Here is a 20,092-nt window from a genome sequence, read left to right on the forward strand (position 1 = left end):
TGTTTTACTTAAAGGCCTACTTTGACTCTGTTACAACTTAGGAAAGTGGCCACTATTTTCCAAAAAAAATAACCTTTCTCCTGTTTCACAGTGGGATGCAAAAATCTTATTGTAATGAAAAATCTTACTGCTGAAAAATCTTACTGTGATGAATGTTGTGTCCTGATATTAAATGAGCTCTTTATGTATAGTCAACTTTTTAAACTGCAAGTGTTTTCTTCTTTCCTCTCTGAGGGTAGCATCTATTTCTATTGGTTTTGAGTCTTGTAGAAACCATTAGAGAGTGAAAAGTCATTTGTTTGACGAAGAGAGCAAGAACATTTTAAAATTTGAGAAGATCCTTGTGGTTGGTAGATCTTGCAGTCATTCTGTGTACAAACATAGGAGAAAGCATCTCTTAACACTGGGTAAATTACACTGATCACCTTGTCAAAAGTTGAACATGATAATTTTTGCTTCTTTTTTATGATAGCACTTTTCCTCCCTCACCAAAAACAGCATGTTTGTTCTAACTCCCAGTGTTTCCCTTATCTTTTTGCATCCTGTTCATTATCCCTTTATGACCATGTTCTTTTACAACTTACTTCCAACTTTGCTTTTTTTTCTCTTTTAACTCTGCATCCAAACTTATTATAGCAATTACTTTCTAGTGTGGAATTAACTACATATTTGGAAAAATGGAAATTTTATGAAAGGTACTTCAAGTTTGTGTCCTTCCCAACTGTGTGTACAATGTCTGTACAACAGTAAGCTGTATATTGTGCCTGCATTTGCCTGTAGAAACTATTTCTCCTTTTAAGTTATTTTTCTTTGTATTTGTGGTCAGTCTTTGTACAGATCTTTGTGTGTTAATGATAATACACATATATTTTAGGGCATGAAGGTGACTGTGAATATACATGCATTATAAAAAGACTTGTCAGGTTTCGCTGCTGGATTTGTAGAACGGGAAGCAGATGTGGTTTAACACTCATACTGTTCTTCCTACAGACAGAAGCTTGTTGAAGAGATGTTTTGCATAAATTTGATTTTGTTCCGCTACCTTATGGCATTCTCTCAATGAATAAAACATTACTTTGAAACAATGGTTTGCATTAAAACAGTCTTGAAAGACTTATATGAAAATTTGTGCAGTCAGTCACATTCTCATGATTAGACATTAATTTAGCCCTCTACCTAGTACCATGTATGATCTTTGTGGATGTGGTCTGGTTTAGTACTCAGATACGGTACTTCATCATGTAACCTCATTGTGGAGCTTCCTGAGCTGCATCCTGACAGCAGGTTCATCGTGCTGCTCATTTCTGTTGGGAAGCAGTTGTAAATATTTCCTCTTTAATGGGAAGCTTTCCTCTTTATTCTAGCCTGCATTTATTTAGGGTTAGTTTATATCGATGCAGTCTTTGTCAGTATTATCCTTCAGCTCAAACAGCTCCCTTTTGTCTTTGGCATTGACCCATGATGTCTTTACAGAGCACAGTTTTATTCCATCCAGCCGTTGTTTTGTTCAGTGAGCTGAGCAATTTTTGTCCCTTCAGCCTTCTGAAATTGTAGGCTCCCATTCATCACTCCCATCTGAGTAGAGCTTCTCTGCACCTGATAAGCTTTCTCTTTTACCAGTAACTAGAGAACAGTGTATTCTACTGTTGACTTGCATGAAGACATAACTATTTTCCCTGACTCTATTGGAAATAAATTTAGGGTGCATACAGTGCATACAGTGATGGTTTATGGTCCGTTACCATGCAGTTTAAATTCATTTTTCTGCATTTTTTTCTATTCTTCAAATAGATTCATTCTGCATATGGAATAAGGATTCGTATTCACACTGAAAGGTGTATTCTTGGCCGTCATATTTAATCCTGTTCTTGTAATTTCACTCTGTAAGTTCATTCATTTCTCCCTCAGATAATGTGGTTTGCCCTTCTGTTGACAGACATGTTGAAGACAAAATGTTGAGAAGCAGTCTTTGGATCAAATTAGAACAAATGAGATCACTCCCTGGACCAGTATTCAAGGAATCCAGTACTGAAATATAAGAATGCTGTACAGAGTTAAGCCCAGGTCCATCCATGTGCATTCATCAAATTTCTGATGTACTCTATTTCTTGTAGGCATAACCAATAATTTCTTCTTTAATTATTTTGCATATCTTCTGCCTCATATCTTAGTTGCAATTTCCCCAGTCTCTGGTTTTCCCATGGAGTTCTGCTGCACTATGTTTCCCCCATTTTAAAAAAAGGAAATGTAGTGAAAAAAGATCAGATTTTTTTTTTTTTTGACAGTTTGAACTGTTTTACCCTTTTCAACTTCCATATCTATTTCCTTCAAAGCTTGTTTCACTTCCTTGTTTGTTAATTAACTTTAGAGTTATGTGTCTGCATTGTGTCACGTTTTTCTTCCTTCTTGGTATCCTTTGCTAATCTCTGTGCGTATCCCACTGCCATTTTTTGATGGAATTAGTAAATATCCCTTTTAATGAATTTATAAGCTGTTCTCTGTGAGGATAATCCTGAAAAGACTAGCTAGACTTTTATGAAATATGCATTCCTGAGGACCCTGGGTTTGCAAGAGGCCTTGCAGTTTTCATTCTTGAAAAAAGTAATTTTGCTAGCAGCATGCCAGAGGGCTTTATTGTTCCCCTGACCCCATTTCCCCTTTTAAAAAAATATACACAACTTTCAGTAAGTTTGTTTGCAGATAGGCTTGCCTAATCCATGCTGCAAATGTTCTGAGTGATATGGGCCAAAAAGTGCAGAGAAGGAGTGGCAGGAATGTACAGCTAGATTAGGTCTATGGTATTTCCTCTCTCAGCAAGATGGTCCCAGATTAAATGCTCGTAAATTTTCAATAATTTAATGTAATTATAGCTTTACAGGAAGTGTTGAAACCTTCCCTTCCCTTTCCTACAGAAGAATCTGTTTTCTGCATTCTTACACCCATCTGAAGTTTGTTATCCTACTGCAACTCTCTTCTACAGTCATGTGCCTTCCCAATTGCGGATAAACATCATGGTATTTCTTTTGTTTGGCATTTTCATATTTGAATTTTTGCCAGGTTTTTGACAGTTTCATAACTAAGTGACCTTGAACAGTGATATTTATATAATGTCTACTGACTTCTCTTGAAAATGGGCATAATTGAGGACTGTTCTAGAAAGCAGAAGTTTTGCTATCCAGACTATGTAACCTTTATTCTACTTTTCAAGGCTCAATGACATGTTTGCATGATTTACAGGAAGACATGGCAATGGTCAGTATGTCACAAAACAGCATTTTAGTGAATGTCTTGCAAACCTGGTCTCTGCTAAAAGTGAATCACTACCCATTGCAACACTGTGAGTATGTGGTAAAAGGGTAATGATTCCACAAAGAATTTAAACATAAAAAAGGCCTTTTATAGTGGTATAAACTTGTATATCCTTGCAGAAGGTTTTTTGATTTCAGCTGGGCTTCCTTTACATGGAGGAACTCACTACAGAGCTGACTAGAAGAGCGAGATCTCTGACACATCCGATTTGACTGTTATAACTTGGTGAAATTCATGGTTGGGCAGGATATGATGTTAAATCAATAAGGAAGTGATTTAAAGAAGTTCTGGTATAAATCAGATGCGATTTTTATCTGGTTGAGAAGACTGTCTCAGGGTGAGATTTGTATCTACTTTGTGAGAATATAGAAGAGCTACCTTGTTCCAGGTAACGAGGTACCCTTCTGCTCCATTTGTTCTGAAGTAACCTTTTTTCCATTTGCGTCTGAATTTTCTTGAAAACTGTGAAGTATGGATTTTTGTTTTTAGAGGTGCTGCAATACCTTAGGGTTATATGAACATAGCTTGGTAGGTTTTGCTTTTCTTTAGGATGCATCTTCGCAAGTAGGACTCCTGAAAAATAGCTGCTTGAATTAGGGGTGTGACTCAGACAGGACCTGCTCACTCTTGTTCTTTGTTCTACAATGTGAAATGCTTCTGGGATTTTCTGCTGAATAAAAAATACAGAAATAGGGGTTTTTCTGGTATCTTCATAGCCTCATAAATTGTATATTTCATTGGGATATTTGCAAATTAGATTTCAGTTTTATATATATTTAACTGATGGTATGTGAAAATGTGTCGTTTATCTTATATAAGCCTTTTTTAACGGATTAGTTAATTTTCCCAAATCGTATGGCATTTAATTCCCATAACATAACCTCTATTCTCAAAATTATGATTTGTGGTTAAGCTAAAAAGCTGAATCTGCATCCCTTCTCTTGAGAGATGCACCATTTCCTTTTGTTTCATTTAAACTTTGCAGGATTTCATTGCACTTTTGCTTAGGTCAGCACAGTTTGGAAAAGAAAAACCAAATCTAAATCAGTATACAAGAGCTGGGCTATTGGCTTTTAGTGCTTTCTCTCGTGTCTGCAAGACGTGTAATTTCTTTGCATGGGGTAGAATGTAGGATGAGTCCTGGAAAGGTTTGGATTGGAAGGGACCTTCAAGACCATCTAGTTCTAAGCCCCTTGCCATGGACAGGGACCCCTTCCACTAGACCAGGGATGGAGAGCAGTGGTGTCCTGGCAAGTAGCTTTCTGATGAAAACTGTTGGACCTGTCTCTAATGAGTGAATGTAATTTTGTTGGATTTAGTTAAAGCGCATAGTACCCAATTCTAAATCTCTCCTTTGTGTTTCTGTCTTCCAGGGAACACAGTGAGTAACCTGATTTTCATTCTACCTCCAATCTATGGTGCGATTCAGACCTATAAAGATGGCCTTGAAAAACGGTATTTAGCTGCCTATTTGTGTCTTACAGGTATGTGTAAAACTTAATTTGCTCTTTCATTATAAAGAGAGCTCAGATATGCAATGAAAACTATATCTAGATATTAATAAACCAAGTCGTTAAATCTGAGTACAGTGTGTGTGAAAAGTAGACCTCAGTTTGCTATACTTCTTAATGTTTGCAGAAAATTTGTATTTGTTGCAGGGACATGAAATTAGCATTCAACTAAATAACTCTATCAGATTTTAAAGTGATCCTTTTCTGGCTTTGGGTCCTGCTCAGTGCATCTTAGTTTGCTCTGTACTTTTCTAATGATTTACAGAAGGTGTCTTGTGTGTTCTACTTATAAACTGTTTCACACTACATTAATGTTTTTGTGGCATTTGCATGGAAGAGTAATATAGGAAGTGGCCAAGATGTAGAGGGAACTGGAAAGGCATTCTTTCATGGCTTTGAATTTGTTTTCAGTTCCTCTTTGGCATATATCATGCAACAGCCTAACTGCCATCATATCTGGGAAGTTTTGCAAGAATGGAAGAGCAACATGATATTCATGTTTGTATCAACTCAATGGAAGTCTGTCCATTCTAAAATAACAAAATTCGGAAAAGAACCAACTTCCTTTGAAATGTTAGTGTGACTAGAAGTCTTGTGTGACTAGAAGTCTTGCTCCTTATGAGAAAAGATGTTTGAAGATTGTTTAGATTTGGCAGTTGGGTGTCAAAACTAGATTTCATTGAATTTCTGTGTTTCATGGGATTTCTGTGTTTGCTATAGCTCTTACCTATGGAGATTTTTCCCAGTCTTTGGAGTGGTAAGGGATTGGTAAATGTTACTTTTAAGATTGGCATATTATGTATTTAGGCAGACATTGTTGAAAAACACATATCCATATGCTAAATATATCCTTGATGTCAGTTAAACTGTAACATATACAAGGTGCAACTTCACAAGTTTTCAGTTATATCAGCTTTGCTCATCTATGTGAAAGACAGGCAGCAGCAATGCACTGCTTTGCACGTTGTCTGAACACTTTCTAATTAGCCACTTGTAGGCTTTCTGTGGTTTCAAGTAATTACTAATTTTTGTCTCAGTATGAAACAGAGAGAATTCTTAAAGGTCAGGGTTTACTTTTAAAAAGACGTGGTAGGAAATGGTGTGTAAATGTTTGCTGAAGTTGACTTTGGGTGTTCTTGAATCAAAGTGTCCTATACTGCCACTCTTTTTAAACTATGAAAAGAAACCCCTTAAATTAAAACTCAGTTTGAGACTGTTTTCACCATGATTTATGGCTACCTCTGTCAGTGACACATTATGATAGACAAAGCGTGCCACTATCTGACCAGAATATCAGGCTGTCACACACAATGGGCATTTCTCATGTCCCATTTAATGTTTGAAATATTTTTTTTTTTAAAAAGTTATCTGTCTTTGATCACAGTAAATACCTTAGACTTCAGTTTTTCTTCTTTGTGGTGTTGCTGAAGGGGTGTTCAGCCTGCATTTAAACAGCAGTGCTGGAAGGCAGTCCTGAGTTCCATCCAGGCCCTGCTCATCTGTGACTGAGTTGGCTTTGATTCCTGTCTGAAGTGATAAATGCTTGCATGGCTTGAATTTTATCTCATATGTTGGAACCTAACATTAAAGGTTTCTTCCAAAAGCATTTCCCTTCTGCTTTGTGTCTGCTTCAGTATTCATAACCCTGTTTTACAGCAGCTGAAAGATGTAAAGGAATGTAGAAGACTTTATAGCTTCTCAGTGAAAAACAGGAACAGGATGATTTGGAATCAAAAACCTCTTAACATTTGCTCTACTACAGAATAAAAGCAGTGAATGAGAACATAAGAAGAATTTTAAATATGGTTGAAATGTGCCAGGAACATTGGCATTCTTTCTGTGCATGTGACTGAACAAGAAGCATATTGAAGTGGAGATAGAGTAAGTGTACAGAAAATTCTTTTTTAAGAAAGTACCAGACAGAATTCTTTCCATTGCATGAATTTTATTTAGTAATAGGTTTCACGCTATTTATTTAATTTGTAACAAACAAGTGTAGACTTCATCTGTGAAAAGATAGTGAGTGTAACACGAAGTTGTGATTTCTCTTGAGGCAGCATGCTTCATTAAAGACCACGTAGCAGAGCCTCTAACTGAGGGTTGTTTTGTCAAAGTAGAAATTAACAATTCTGCTGTGAAGATGGAGGTGGAAGGGAGGGCACTTTAGTTAGGTTTTAACAATTTTGAATAGTTACTGAGATTTTACAAGATACTAAAAGACAGCTGTCAAAGCCAATGTTAAAATTAAATCTGTTAGCATTTGAGAACATAAGAGGTGTTGTTTCTAGACATTATTTTGATCCAAGTCAGCTGTTTCTTTTGCATGCTTCCAGACATTTAACTGATTGTCAGTTCCTTTGTGTTCTACCATGCCATGTTCAGTGCTTGAGTTTTATACCCACAATTTCTTTGGTTGACAATTACTTCCTTTTTGAAGCAAATGCATTTTGAATTATGGAAGCACTGTTTGTTTCACATACATGCAAAGATCTTGGCAGGACAAGAAGGGGTATTTCTAAATAATTGTTCAAATAAATTTCTTGCTCATACTGATGCCAAGAATGAGTTACACTTTTCAACAAGGCCTTTGAGATACAGCACGCTGTTCTCAGCCCTTTTTTCTGCTGCCTTTCAACATAAAGTGCATGTTCTCAATTAACTCAGTGGGAATTGGATATTATTTTTAAGCTGTAGAGAACCATTTAATCAATGTGTAAATTATGAAGAATAATCTTAAGCCATTATTTCAGTATGTTGCATCACCTGAAGTAGGTGGAACATCAGACTGTTAGTACCTCAAGGAATAAGCAGTTGGTTTTGAGTAGTTCCTTATGATGCTGGGGTATTGTATCAGGTTCTACCAGATGCCAGTTCCTCATGCATCCTGGGGAACTGTGATTCTGAAAGGGCTCATATTCTAGAAGGGTCTTGATTTTTAAAAAAATGTGTGTGTGTGTGTATATATATATATATACACACATATATAAAGTGTAACTTCTGAACCTAAGGAAATAAGAAAGCACTCAATGGAGTAATGTTTGGTAGATACTTCACTTGATATTTGGAAGGATTGTTCCGATTTGTATTTCTTTGGCCTGTTTAATAGGGCTGAGTCATTCAAGCAGTGCCAAAGTGGAGGGAAAAAAAAGTACAAAATTTTTTCTAAATTAGGCATAGCCATAGGAACTCTTAAGCAACTTACTAAACTTAATTTCAGTGAAACCATGTGTCAGTGAAAACAGTTCAGTCAAAGTTAATTCCCTTACTCTTACCTAACACCTGTAGAGGAGCTCCCAGGGCTGTGTCAATGTTGGTAAATCAGCTGTGGTTGGGAACATTCCTGAGTGCTGAAGCCAAGCAGCATGGAACAGCTCATGTCTGTTCATCTTAGCCTCCAAAACAAGGTGACCGCATACAAATTCCCTGCTGAGCGCAGGCCCCAGGCTCTTCCGGCTGCTAGGCTGTGCCTGGAAGCTGCTTGGGGAAAGTGCTCATTGGAACAGGCCAGATTCATACCACAGACTGTTCCAACAACTCACTAGTGCAGACACTTGTATTGCAGTGTCTGGGAATAGTACCAGCCAAGCTGGAGTTTAACTGTAGAGCTGTAGCTCTGGTGTAACCAGGGTGTCTCCTGTCTCTTATGCTGTGGAGGGAAACCATTACAACACAAGCCATTAAAAATAGTTAATTTAATTCTACTTTTTCATCTTGTTTCTTTCTTTAACTTTTAATGATGCAATATGTTGTTGTTTAATTTAGTTCTATCACTGTAAAAAAAAAAAATGGAACTCAGCTCCAAATTTGAACACTTAAACATATGTGTCTAGCTGTGCAGAGGGTTCTGTCTGCCAGTGCCGTCAGTAAAGCCAGGAGAATCATTTGACTTTTTCTAAAATACCTGTTTGGCCAGCTGAATTACTCTTAATAATGACATTCTCTTAGTGGAAGCTTTGACGCCTATTTCATGTGTAGATACTTAAATAAAGGTGTTTGCATCTGGAGCATCCTTCCTTCAGGATATTTTCAAACAGTGCCTGTACAGTTACTATTTCTGCAGAATCCTAATAAACTGCTTTTTCTGTGAAGGATTTAGGCTCATAATGATACTTTTCATTGCTGATGGATAGTTACATCAAACTGAGTTATCACTGATTGTGATGCTTCTGATGCTTCCTAAACTATTGAAAAAAATCCCTCTAGGATTCACATCCTGAAGGTTTATAGAGTTCATCTATAGAACTGGATCTTTTGTATAATATTAGATTATTTCTAGCCATAGGTAGAAATGTCTCATTATTTCTAGCCATAGGTATTGCCCTTAAGTTTTTTGACAGTACATGTATGAAATAAAGTTTGTAGATGTATTGGTTTTACATCATCTTAACACCACTGTTTTATCCACTGGCAGTAACCACACAGGGTGTTTGCTGCAGGACAGAAAAAGACCCTGTTGGTCTACGTGTAGCAGCAACCCTGACTTTGCAATTCTGGTCTTGTGAAGTGCCAGTCTGATCTCATAATATTGTGATTTAATGTGTGTTCCGTGCTTAGTACATAATTTATATATATCCCCTGTAACTTGGGAGGTTCATTGATGTAAAAATGTCAAATGACTTGTGGTATTTCTGAAAAGTGAGTTACAGTAGTTAGAGAGGAAATGGTACTTACTGCTTCAGATGGTGTTAAAACTTCCCAATCAATATGCAGCTTTTAGTGAGTTCATCTTCTTTGCAAAAGGAAACACCTAAAATATGAACTGTAACCCCTGCTTAGAAGATAAGGAGCAAATTTATTGTTCAGTGTGTCAGTGGCTGTACGGGAAAGTTGCTTCTCTTTAAAACTTGTGTCATTGCAGTGATCATGATCACTCTTATTTTGAAAAGTACAAAGCTGGCAGAATGTATCATTGCAGATGGTTTTTGTGAAGTAAATATTTTTTAGAAATGTCTGGAACCTGAACCATATGATCTGTCCTGTAAGCTTTTCTTCTTCCAGGTATCTATTTTAGATAGATAGATACTATAGATAAAACATTGTTCTGCAATGCATAGCGAAATTTCATAATCAGAGAAACTCCAATGTGATTATTACACAGAAGAAAAGAGGGGGTTTATTCATTTTAACCATAGAAATTAACTGTAGTCATAGGATTAATGACTTGAAACCCTAATATCTGCAGCATTCTTGATTTTTTTCAAAGCCTGGAGAGGAAAAACTAATCTAGAAATAATTGCTTCTCATCATATAGGAGGAAGGGAAGGAGTTCAGTTGCTGATTGTTGAGATTTATTAACCCAAATAACATTAACAAAGACAAACAAAGAAGAAAACCCCAAAACCATATTTTGTTAATTTAAAATCTGTTTAAATTTCTTATGCAATGATTTTGCCCATACTTGAAAATTATATTTGTTACAAATTGTAAGAGTTTGTATTCTGTGACAGCCAGGATAATGAATGACGCTGTTTTAATGATGATCTTAATGAGTTTTTTTTCTCCAGAATGAACAGTTGTTGTCATATATTCTGTATACATAGAAAAATGGCTATGAGAATTTCCCATTAGAATCTCAATGAAGGCAAAAGCAGTTGTTGCTTATTGTTTGGAAAGATTGATTTTTCAGAGGCAAACCAATGTAATTAGAGTTTACAGAAGTGCATGTGGTTGTTTATTTTCTGGTAGGGAGCTGTGCTTAATTGTCCCAGAGAATTAACGACAGTGAAGTGTTTGGTAATACATTTTGAAATGTCGCTGTATTACAGTTTTGCGTTTCAGTAAAGTTACATGCTTAGGTATTTAATTTCACTGGGTAAGAGTAATAATCACAGTTCTAATTAATAACATCTAAGGAAGCATCTCCAGACGTGTCTCGACTGTCTTGGGAATCATTTACAGAGTGCACAGAGATAGAGTTCTTGTTTATGCATCAGTGAAACTTGACTGGTGTGTGTAGACAAGGTGATGCTCCTGCCGTAAAACATGGTAGCGCTAGTCAGTGATCAAGGCTTGAGTGCAAATTACTTGGCTTTCTCTGAAACTGGAGTCTGAGGTAAAACATAATTTCTTGAAGGAAGACAAGACATCACATTACTGTACTTGTTCTTGCAAAATAAAACTGAGCTGGTGCTTAATGAGAGTGTTTTACTGATAATATTTCAAAGTAATGAATGATGCATTAAATACTATACTAGCTTTGCTCTAAACAGTGAAATCTAACTTCCAAGAAGCATTATTCATGCCTGACTGAAAAAACTGTGTATAGGCAAAGCATACGTCTAATAAAGTAATTTCAGAAGTAAATTCAAAATGTGTAAAGAAAGTATTTCAAATAAATACAAATCATTTCTTAAAAGCTCATCTTTCTGTGTAGAAGGCCCAGATATGGTGATCTCATTTCATTAAACGAGTCCATACTATGTGGGGTTGGTTTATGTACCTTGAATTTCTAGTTCTGAGTTGTAATAGCAATTCACTTCTGCTTTTGAATCACAGAATAGTCTCAGTTAGAAGGGAGCCACAAGAATCATCAAGTCTGGCTCCTAAATGAATGGCCCCTGTGGGGATCAAACCCAAGCCCTTGGTGTTATTAGCCTCATGTTTTATGGAGACAAAGCTTTGGTAAAATACATGTTTTAAAACTGGGCAATAAGCAGAAACATTGAGAGGCTTCCAGGAGTACTAGTTACTTGAATGATGCTTTGCCTTATAGAAGGACTGGAACAGAGAAATCTTAATTTACTTAAAATTTTAAAAAATAAAAAGAAAAAGGTAAATTGATCTATAATATTCCGTTCATTCTGGGCTCCCTCTGCTCCTCTCCTCTTTGAGATTACACCCAGTTCATAGGACACAGTATTGAGAGGAGATAGAGAGGACACTCACACCCAAAGCCCCGTAAATTCAGGGATTTCATTGGTGACTAATATAAAAAGTAGAAAGCTGTGGAAAATTGGGGGTATGTCCCTGCAGTGGAATGCTGATACTCTAATTTCTTTTTCACTGCTAAGCATGCATTTCATGCATTTAAGTTAATGTACCTGAAAATTTTACGTGTGTACTATTATGTTGATGATAGTTTTGATTTGTTTTCAGCTGTAGGATTGGGATCTTGGTGCTTCCACATGACCCTGAAGTATGAAATGCAGGTGAGTACTGATAAGTAGCTGTGAGTCATTTTCTGTGTGTATCTCGCTGTACAGTCATACTGCCATTTCTTGGCTAGGTGGAACTTGTATAAAATGAGTTAATCTACCTTAAGTATCATTGTACATGACTCCTGCTCTCAACAAGGCAGTAATGCAGGTCTTGTTTCAATAGGTATTTTCCCCTGATTATGTACGAAATATATACTTGCATCTAAAGTAAGAGCTATAATCAATTGCTTATGTTGGTAGAGGAAACTTTATCCTTTGGGAAATCATGTAATCTTTTACACGAGATGTTATTTTAAAATTCCCACAGCTTTGGCACAATAGCAAGCAGTATAAATGAGTTACTGCTATTTATTGTAACTTTTCTCATCTTTATGTTTCTGTATATCTAGCTGTAGCATTAGTACTGAAATCAGTATCTTCTGAGTAGCAGTAGTTGCATCATCTTCTCTCTTATTTTTGAGTAGACAGCATTCTATGACAAGTCCCAGGGCACAGGGATTGTCCTGGTATTTCCTGTTTTCTAAAGGGACACTGGAAGTCTTGTCCTGTCGTCCTCTTTTAGGTCTGCAAAGATGAAGGAAGTGCATCTTTGAATTAAAGTCAGGGTGAAGTGGGATTCTGTTCAAAATTAAGAAACCTGCATTTAAAAGTCTGTGCTGGAAGTCTGTGTTCCCACCACAGTCAATGGAAATACAGTTAAATCAGTGGAGTGGAGAGGGGCAGTTGGCTGGGCTGAATCATTCTCCAGACATTGCCATTGGCAATCCTTGCTCAAAAAAGATTCATTTGTCTAAACAGAGATGTTTAGTGTTATTTTCCACCGTGTGGGTGTTCTCTCAAGCCTCTAGCTTCCATCCCACAGAGGTGCAGGTTTCTTAGACTCCTGTTACATCTGCCAGTCTTGGATGGGTGTATTGGAGGTGATAGAGCATCTCAGGTAGCATTAGGCAACTATGCTGTGGCAGCTAAATTAAGTCCTGCGTTTCTGCTGATCACAATGGGACCTACCTATTGCTGACTGATTGATGTTTACCTCCATAATGCTCTGGTTTGTATCTCTCTGCCATGTGGTGGCACTGTCAGCTTCCAGAGAGCACACCGTTGTCACCGTGTAAGAATATTTGGTGCTTTTCTTGGCATGAAAAAGGTGGTTTGTAGAGCCATTTCACTACTCTTTCCCAAATTAGGGTGCCATTTACCTGTATTCACTTCTGTGGTGAAACTGCCTTGAATTTCCACCTTTTTCATATGTCTTCCCTCAGCTGCTTGTTTGTACTGTGGTATTGCAAATCCTCTTTCTCACACTGATGCAGATGTGAGCGAGGGTACCCTGAAACCATGATCATTAAAATTATCCAGACTTTAAACTTTTTATGAAGAGGGAGGTTGTGGGTTTTTGTTTGTTTTGTTTGGGGGGGGGGGGGGGGGGGATTGTTTTTTGGGTTTGGTTGGGATTATTTTTTTTGGTTGTTGTTGGCAGTTTTGTGTGTATGTGTGTGTGTAAAGGCTTTACTTTAATCCAAGTCACTTTGCTGCTACTTGCCCAATAGTTCTGGTGTTGCATCAGAACAACTAAGGGGCCTATGAACTGTGGTAAATAAAGTGGGGACAGAAGCAGATGAGAGGGAAGCAGGATCTTGCATCATCCTGTCGACTGATGTAAAAGGCTTTGTGTGAGGCAGAGAAAGTAAGTTTATTTTGGCAGCCAAGTGAAATCCACAAGTAGTCCATAATTATTCCAATTGCTTGCTTGCTGATCACCATGGAGGAAGCAGTTCAACCAGTAAATAAACTTTTCTCATTCACTTTATCTCTTGTTATGGTTAAAAATCAGCACTGATAGCTGTTCAAGGAGACTTTTTTTTTTACATTTGTTTTGTGGTCTTAGTACTGTAAATGATCAATTCAGTTTGCTTAATTAAGAAAAACATGAAAGATTCTGTTCTTGAAAGCAGTTTTTCAGAATACTTCTGAAGAGATCACCTCTTTTTCTTGTATTTTTATGGGAATCTGCTTGATTGTGCATTCCTCAAGAGTCCAGAAGACTCATTTGGCCAGTGAAATCAGCTCCCTGAGTTCCCTTCTTTCCATGGTTCTTCATTGTCCAGGCATGCCTTTAACAGTACTTCTAGAAACATTACTTCCTTTGGGTACAAAAGTCATTGTCTTCTGCATGCAAATTCTAGCTAAGATCTTTCGAGAGGCTCTTTGTTGCTACTGTAATGTCCCTGAGATGCTGCCAGCATATGAACTTGAGTGTAATCACCTGTCCAAATTTTAAAAATTTTCCTGTATTGTATTTCTTGTTTTTCCCCCGCCTTTTTCTTTCATGAGGTGTTAAATGACTCACACTCTTTAACATCCATGTGAATTAATCATGTAGCTTAACTCCTATCAGACTTGGAAAAGCACATCACTGAACTTATAAAATACTATTACTATAAAGCTGAATTCAGCTATTGCTTCTATTTTGTGCCCTCTAAGACACAACAGCAAAGATAAACTGATGTGATGACAAAGTGCCACCTAACATGCCGGTTAGCTTCAGCTGCTATCAGTGTTCCTGACACTGTCTTTGTGCTGCCTATTGTGGTCCCTGACCCTGCAATGAACAGGTCCTGGGATTTACACCTCACACTGCCAGGTTGGTTGTGGGCTGGCTCAGCATCGACCTGCCTCCCCATGGGTCAGACCAGTCTGATCACCTCATTGGAGAGAAGCAGAGACAGTGTGGGGGAAGAAGCAATGCCTGCCCTATCAGTGGCAGCTGGTCAGCAGAGCTGTTTAGCACTACTGTGAAACATTTCCTGAACTTTCTATGACCAAAATAACAACAAGCTGGTACTTCACACTCAGGATAATACATCTCTCTCCTTCTGTAAAGAATTAGATCCTTTTTTTTTTTTTTTCTTCAATAGGAAATTTCAAAGCTACAATGCAGTTTTTGACTGTGCCATTAGAAAATTACCCCAAATCGAGCAGAATCAGGCTGGCTGTATAAAAGGGTTTGAGTAAGCTGCTTACTGCTCTTAACAAGTCTCATTGTTCAGAATAGCATGGTTATGAACTTGTTAGGTACCCTATAGCAGTAGTAGGAAAGCCATTTCTTTACAGGCATGGCCATCAAAAACTTGGAGTGATAATGGAAAAAGGTCAAAATCTTTTTTGCATCTAGTTCTTGTTTTTCTTAGAAGTCAAGCTCTAAAAGTTCTAAAAGCCCTAACTATTAATGTTTGCTTAACATATTGGAAATCAGAGGCTGTGGATGTTCATTGATCCGTTTGTATGCTTTTTCATTTCCATGATTTTCAGTCCTTCTTAAGAGAAGGTAAGTTTAACTGTATATTTATAAGCAGAAATTCATGAAAGTTCTTTGATGAGAAGTTTTACAAGAAAATGATGCTATGATTCTCTTTCCTTCTAATGATAAATGGCAATTTTGAGTGTACCTGCTATTGAGAAATCAACTCTCTTATGATTACAATTTTAATTCCATTCTATTAAGGTGGCAAGTTCCTGAAGAAATAACTGTTTTAGCTGTAACACACCAGCCTTCTCCCAAAGTATAAAAATTATTTAAGACAATAAAACATTATATGCAGCTGTAATTTCTGGGGGGAAAAAAATCAACAAAACAGCCCGCAAGAACCCCACATCAAACAAACAAAAATCCCTGTCTCTGAATTAAAACAATGTAAAAAATTTCTAAAATTAGGAAGTAAACATGCAAGCATATTGCCCATCCTAATAGGCTAAAATTGTATCTTATGCTATGGAAAAATTATGTTTTGGTTTCTCTGTCAAGTCAGAAGATGCTACTGACTGTAAGGCTGTAGATGGGATGGTCTTCTTCAGCCTGGATTTACAGAACTAATTCTTACAAATATTTTAAGAGGTATGAGCAGCAAAAATGTCAAGGTTCTTTGAAGGCATGGGGTTTTATGAAGCCTAATCTTCAAAAGATTCAGAGTAATAAGCTTTTCAATGCAGTAGCTTTTGGTAGCTGAACAGGGTGTGAGAGTACAGTCAAGAAGATGGATATCCAAATGACTTGAAAACTCCTGTTTACTTAAGACTTACCTCTCCTTAATTAACTTAGACAAGCTTGTGAGTTAAAAGTAGCTTTCATGTTTTGATGTCTTTGCTTTTTATAGCTGTTGGATGAACTGCCAATGATATACAGTTGTTGTGTGTTTGTCTACTGCCTGTAAGTATTTGTTAATTTTTTTTCTTGAATATTTATGAAATGTTAACTTCTGAAATGTAGAGTCTCTGAAGCCAAATTTAGTGCATATAGAGAGAAAGCTTCTACTCCTTTCAGTGAGATCTGGTTTTATACAGCATTATGATGTTAGAGTACCAGGCTGGCTTTAGTCCTAGTTTTTGCTAATTTTGATACATTTTACCAGTTTGGTTTTTTTTAATAGGGAAAAAACCCCACTCATTAAAGATTTAGTGTAGTATACAAGCAGAACTCAGTGCTACTTATATAAAAACAGCAGCCATAATAAAATCAACTTCAGTAATGCCTACAAAATTAGCAACATTATAATTTTTTGGAACTGGATTTCTATGATGTAGTCTGGCTTCAAATGCAAATTTCAGGTTTCTGGCTAAACCTGCTTTTCACTCATCTGGAAAATTAAAGGGAAAAGATTTTATGAAGAGTTGAATGCGTATTTTGGGGAGAGTGTCTTGGAACATGCGTGACAGCTTAATGCGATGCCAGGATGTTTTCTCCCATTTAATTTTGGGAGCAGTGTAGCATTTGACAACTGTAACGATACCCGAAGTTGGCTTTTTCTTGGCTGTTGCTGCAAGGTCTGGATTTAACATGACTTGTTGTGTCACTTGGCAAATCCAAATGATAAATCAACTTGTTGCAGACAAAAAAAGGGGAAAAAAAAGTCTTTCTGCTTTTGAACTTATCAAATATTCAGCTGTTGAAAATTGTGCTGTCTTGGTGAAGATTACTCGTAGCTTGCAATGGAGATGGAATGCTGTAGGACTAAACCCCTATCTGTGGAAATTGCCCTCAGTATGTGACTCATACATTAGTGTGATTTGTACAAATTCGGGACCAGAATCATAATGCCTCTTTTAACAGAAATATTTCTATTGTAGCTCCCTATCTCCTTGCAATTGCCTTTGCATTTATTTTGTCTGATTTGAATGTGACTGGAAGAAAGGATGAGAAGTGGCTATAAAAATCTATCTGATTTTTTTTTTGTGCAATGGTTACTCTATTATCTTCAAAAGCACTGAAGTCTGTTACTGCATTTATAGCTCTAATAAGATTCTGTGTATGTATGTCTGGTAGCAATTAAAATGTTCAAAAAAATGAGCTAATATGTAGTTTAGGAGGCCTTTAATAGTTGTTTTGGTTTGCTTGAGGGTAGGTTGCAGGTGGTTGTGCACAGGACATTCCCTTATACATCATTCAATCCTGCTGGTTCTCAAGCTATGTAATTACTTCACCAAGCCATTTTGCAATGTAGCACATTGTGCTGCCTTTAGACTTTTTGTTTCCCAGATGTGTTTGTATTTTATTTCCTTTTATCCATTCATGATGGTGTCTGTTTCTCAAAGTTTATAAACAAAGGAACTAGACAGATGTAACTTGGAATTATATAGACAACTTCCTCCAGCCCTGATGATAATGGGCTTCTCAAAATTCATTTTTGTTGGGTTTTTTTGGACCTTTTTTCTGGTGGAGATACAGTATGGGATGTGTGTGTATTTCCATCACAGCTGAGACTGAGGTGTAGCATAAAGATTGTGAAGGTAATTTTAATTGGTTGTTTTACATAGTCAGGTGCAGTCAGGTGGTTTTACCTTCCACTTCTACCAGTCAGGTGGTTTTACCTTCCACTTCTACCAGTACCCAATCTAGCAAATTTACTGCACTGCAGCTGTAGTGAAACCATAAACAATCTACATTCTTAACAGATATGAGTTCACTGTTTTGTAAGGCAGTCCTTTTCCTACCCTGCCATTTGCCAGTAATGTTTTTTGACAGCTGTGTTGCATTTGAAACCAATTTCTAATTTGCCATCCATTATCACCCTGTGAGCACCTTCTGAAAACACTTCTGCTTCACAAACTCTTTTCTAAGAGTGGGTTGCTTCTTGGCATATGCTTGAGCTTATCAGTGTTGGGGGGTTTTTTTGCCTTAGATGGTTTTTTTAAAAACATTTATTGGTAAAAGTATGAGTTTTTCTCCTAAAATAATGCATCTTTATTGGAGGAGTTAGAACTTCTTGAGGGGCCTAAAACTAATTTAGATCAATTTTCTCACAATTTTTTTAATAATATACCTTGGAAATTGCATTCATTATATGGTAAGTGATGAATGTTATCTCTCTCCTTTATCCTCTCTTCCAGGTACGAATGTTTCAAGTACAAGAATACAGTCAATTATCCACTGCTTTTCTTGTTAATAACATACAGCGTCGTAGTCAGCATAGTAAGTAACTTTTTCTAATATGGCATTTTCACCCTTAGGTTGGCAGTTTTTCTGACGGTGGAGAAATGTTATAGAGGCAATACTAAATCTCTGTCACTTCCAGTCAAGAAAGACAAATTATTCTTTTGTTGGGGAAATTATGTTGCTGGCCAGAGAAACCTGAAACCTTTCTATCTAAACTCCTGTATAGAATAAATGAAGAAGAAAAGTAATAATCCAGTTGCTAGAATAGTAAAGTGAGAAAAACAGTCGCCATTGACTTGCTATGAGACCTTGGATGAGCTGTATTCCTCACCTTCTTTCACTTTAATTCATCTATAGAAATAGAATCATCCTGTTTGACTACAAAAAAGTGAACTGTGATACCCAGTCCAGGATGCAGACTGGTGTTTTAAAACAGGCAGAATAAGAAGAGAACTTAACTGTTAGTTAAAATGCTTCTAATTTTTTTGTGTCACAGCTAACTTGACTCCCTTCGTTAATGGAGTGTTCTTCCTTTATGAATAAATTTAGTTTTGTGCTGGCTGTCAACCACAGATGGAATTTCCTTTGTAATTTTTATTGATAACCATTTCTTAAAAAATTAAAGTATTATTTTAAGTCATCTTCAGCTGCGAAAATCCTTGCCTCTTTTGTTTCTCCTAAAATTTTTTACACTTGTAGCACATTATGTCTAATGTCTAGTGCCCTTCCCTCTTCAAGAACATAAATTAACTGTTTTAATGGAAGGACTGGAAGAACTAGTAGCTTTTTGTGAAATGAATTGAAATGTTAAATTATTGTCAAAAGCATTAATAATAGCAAATCAAAGTTGAGTATGTTTTCTTTTTTGCAATGCGTACCAAGAACATCTGGTAACTTCAGCATCTTAATTGTTTTTGTATGTATTCAACTCTATCAAATTAGAAGTCTTATGTTAGATGTTAATGTTTCTATTTGTGCTTCTAAGTTTAAAATAATTCCACAGTTAAAACCTCAGGATTTGCCAGAGGAAAATTCAAATATTTAATCAACTTTAAACATGCATGAGTAGGCACTCATGGTTTGATTCTAGCAGAACAAGACTTGGCAATATTTAGATGAATAATGTTATGATGGTTCTGTTGCAAATTATTTCTCTTTTTTAATCTTTCCAGGTTTACCTAAATTTGAAAGAGCCTGTATTCCATCAGGTAAATCTTGCTCTGTTGGAACAGCAAATTTTGGTTTTTAACTATGCTTTTTTAGTGGAAAGTGTTACAGTATTTTACTGCTGGAAGAAAGATGGAAGGGAAGCGCAATTTGCCTTTTGCTTTTTCTTTAAGCAGTATTGGTGCCTGTCGTGTCACCATCCTCTTACTTAGTGACCTGAAAAACTAGAATGCTTCAATGTGTGTTGTGTTTTAGCTTTTGACCTAATATTTCCCATGGTTTTCATCAGTGGCAGTTGTAATGAGGTGACCCTAAGGTGTGTGAGACAGGAAGACCTAAATGAGTCTTTTTCTGCCATTTTCCATTAGCAGCTGCTTTGAAACTATGACCTTACATCATAAGATGGCTTGATTGACTTACCATGTTCTCTCTGCTTTAACACATTAGTTTATTGGGTTTTTTTAACTACTCAGCTTTATTTTGTGGAAATTCAAGGTGAATTTAAGCACAGAATACTC

The 20,092-nt window shown here is 36.7% G+C and overlaps 1 protein-coding gene across 1 annotated transcript in view; it reads left to right on the forward strand.

The window, feature by feature from the left end:
* The window catches only part of ACER3 (alkaline ceramidase 3), a 56,916-nt gene that overhangs the window by 15,080 nt on the left and 21,744 nt on the right, over positions 1-20,092 (forward strand). Inside the window, exons 2-6 of the mRNA XM_032098963.1 lie at positions 4,683-4,793; positions 11,916-11,968; positions 16,132-16,184; positions 18,362-18,443; positions 19,580-19,615. Of these exons, the coding sequence (XP_031954854.1) occupies positions 4,683-4,793; positions 11,916-11,968; positions 16,132-16,184; positions 18,362-18,443; positions 19,580-19,615 (335 nt within the window). The remainder of the gene's footprint in view (positions 1-4,682; positions 4,794-11,915; positions 11,969-16,131; positions 16,185-18,361; positions 18,444-19,579; positions 19,616-20,092) is intronic.

Source organism: Corvus moneduloides, chromosome 2 (assembly GCF_009650955.1).
Source record: "Corvus moneduloides isolate bCorMon1 chromosome 2, bCorMon1.pri, whole genome shotgun sequence".
NCBI classification, from domain to species: Eukaryota; Metazoa; Chordata; class Aves; order Passeriformes; family Corvidae; genus Corvus; species Corvus moneduloides.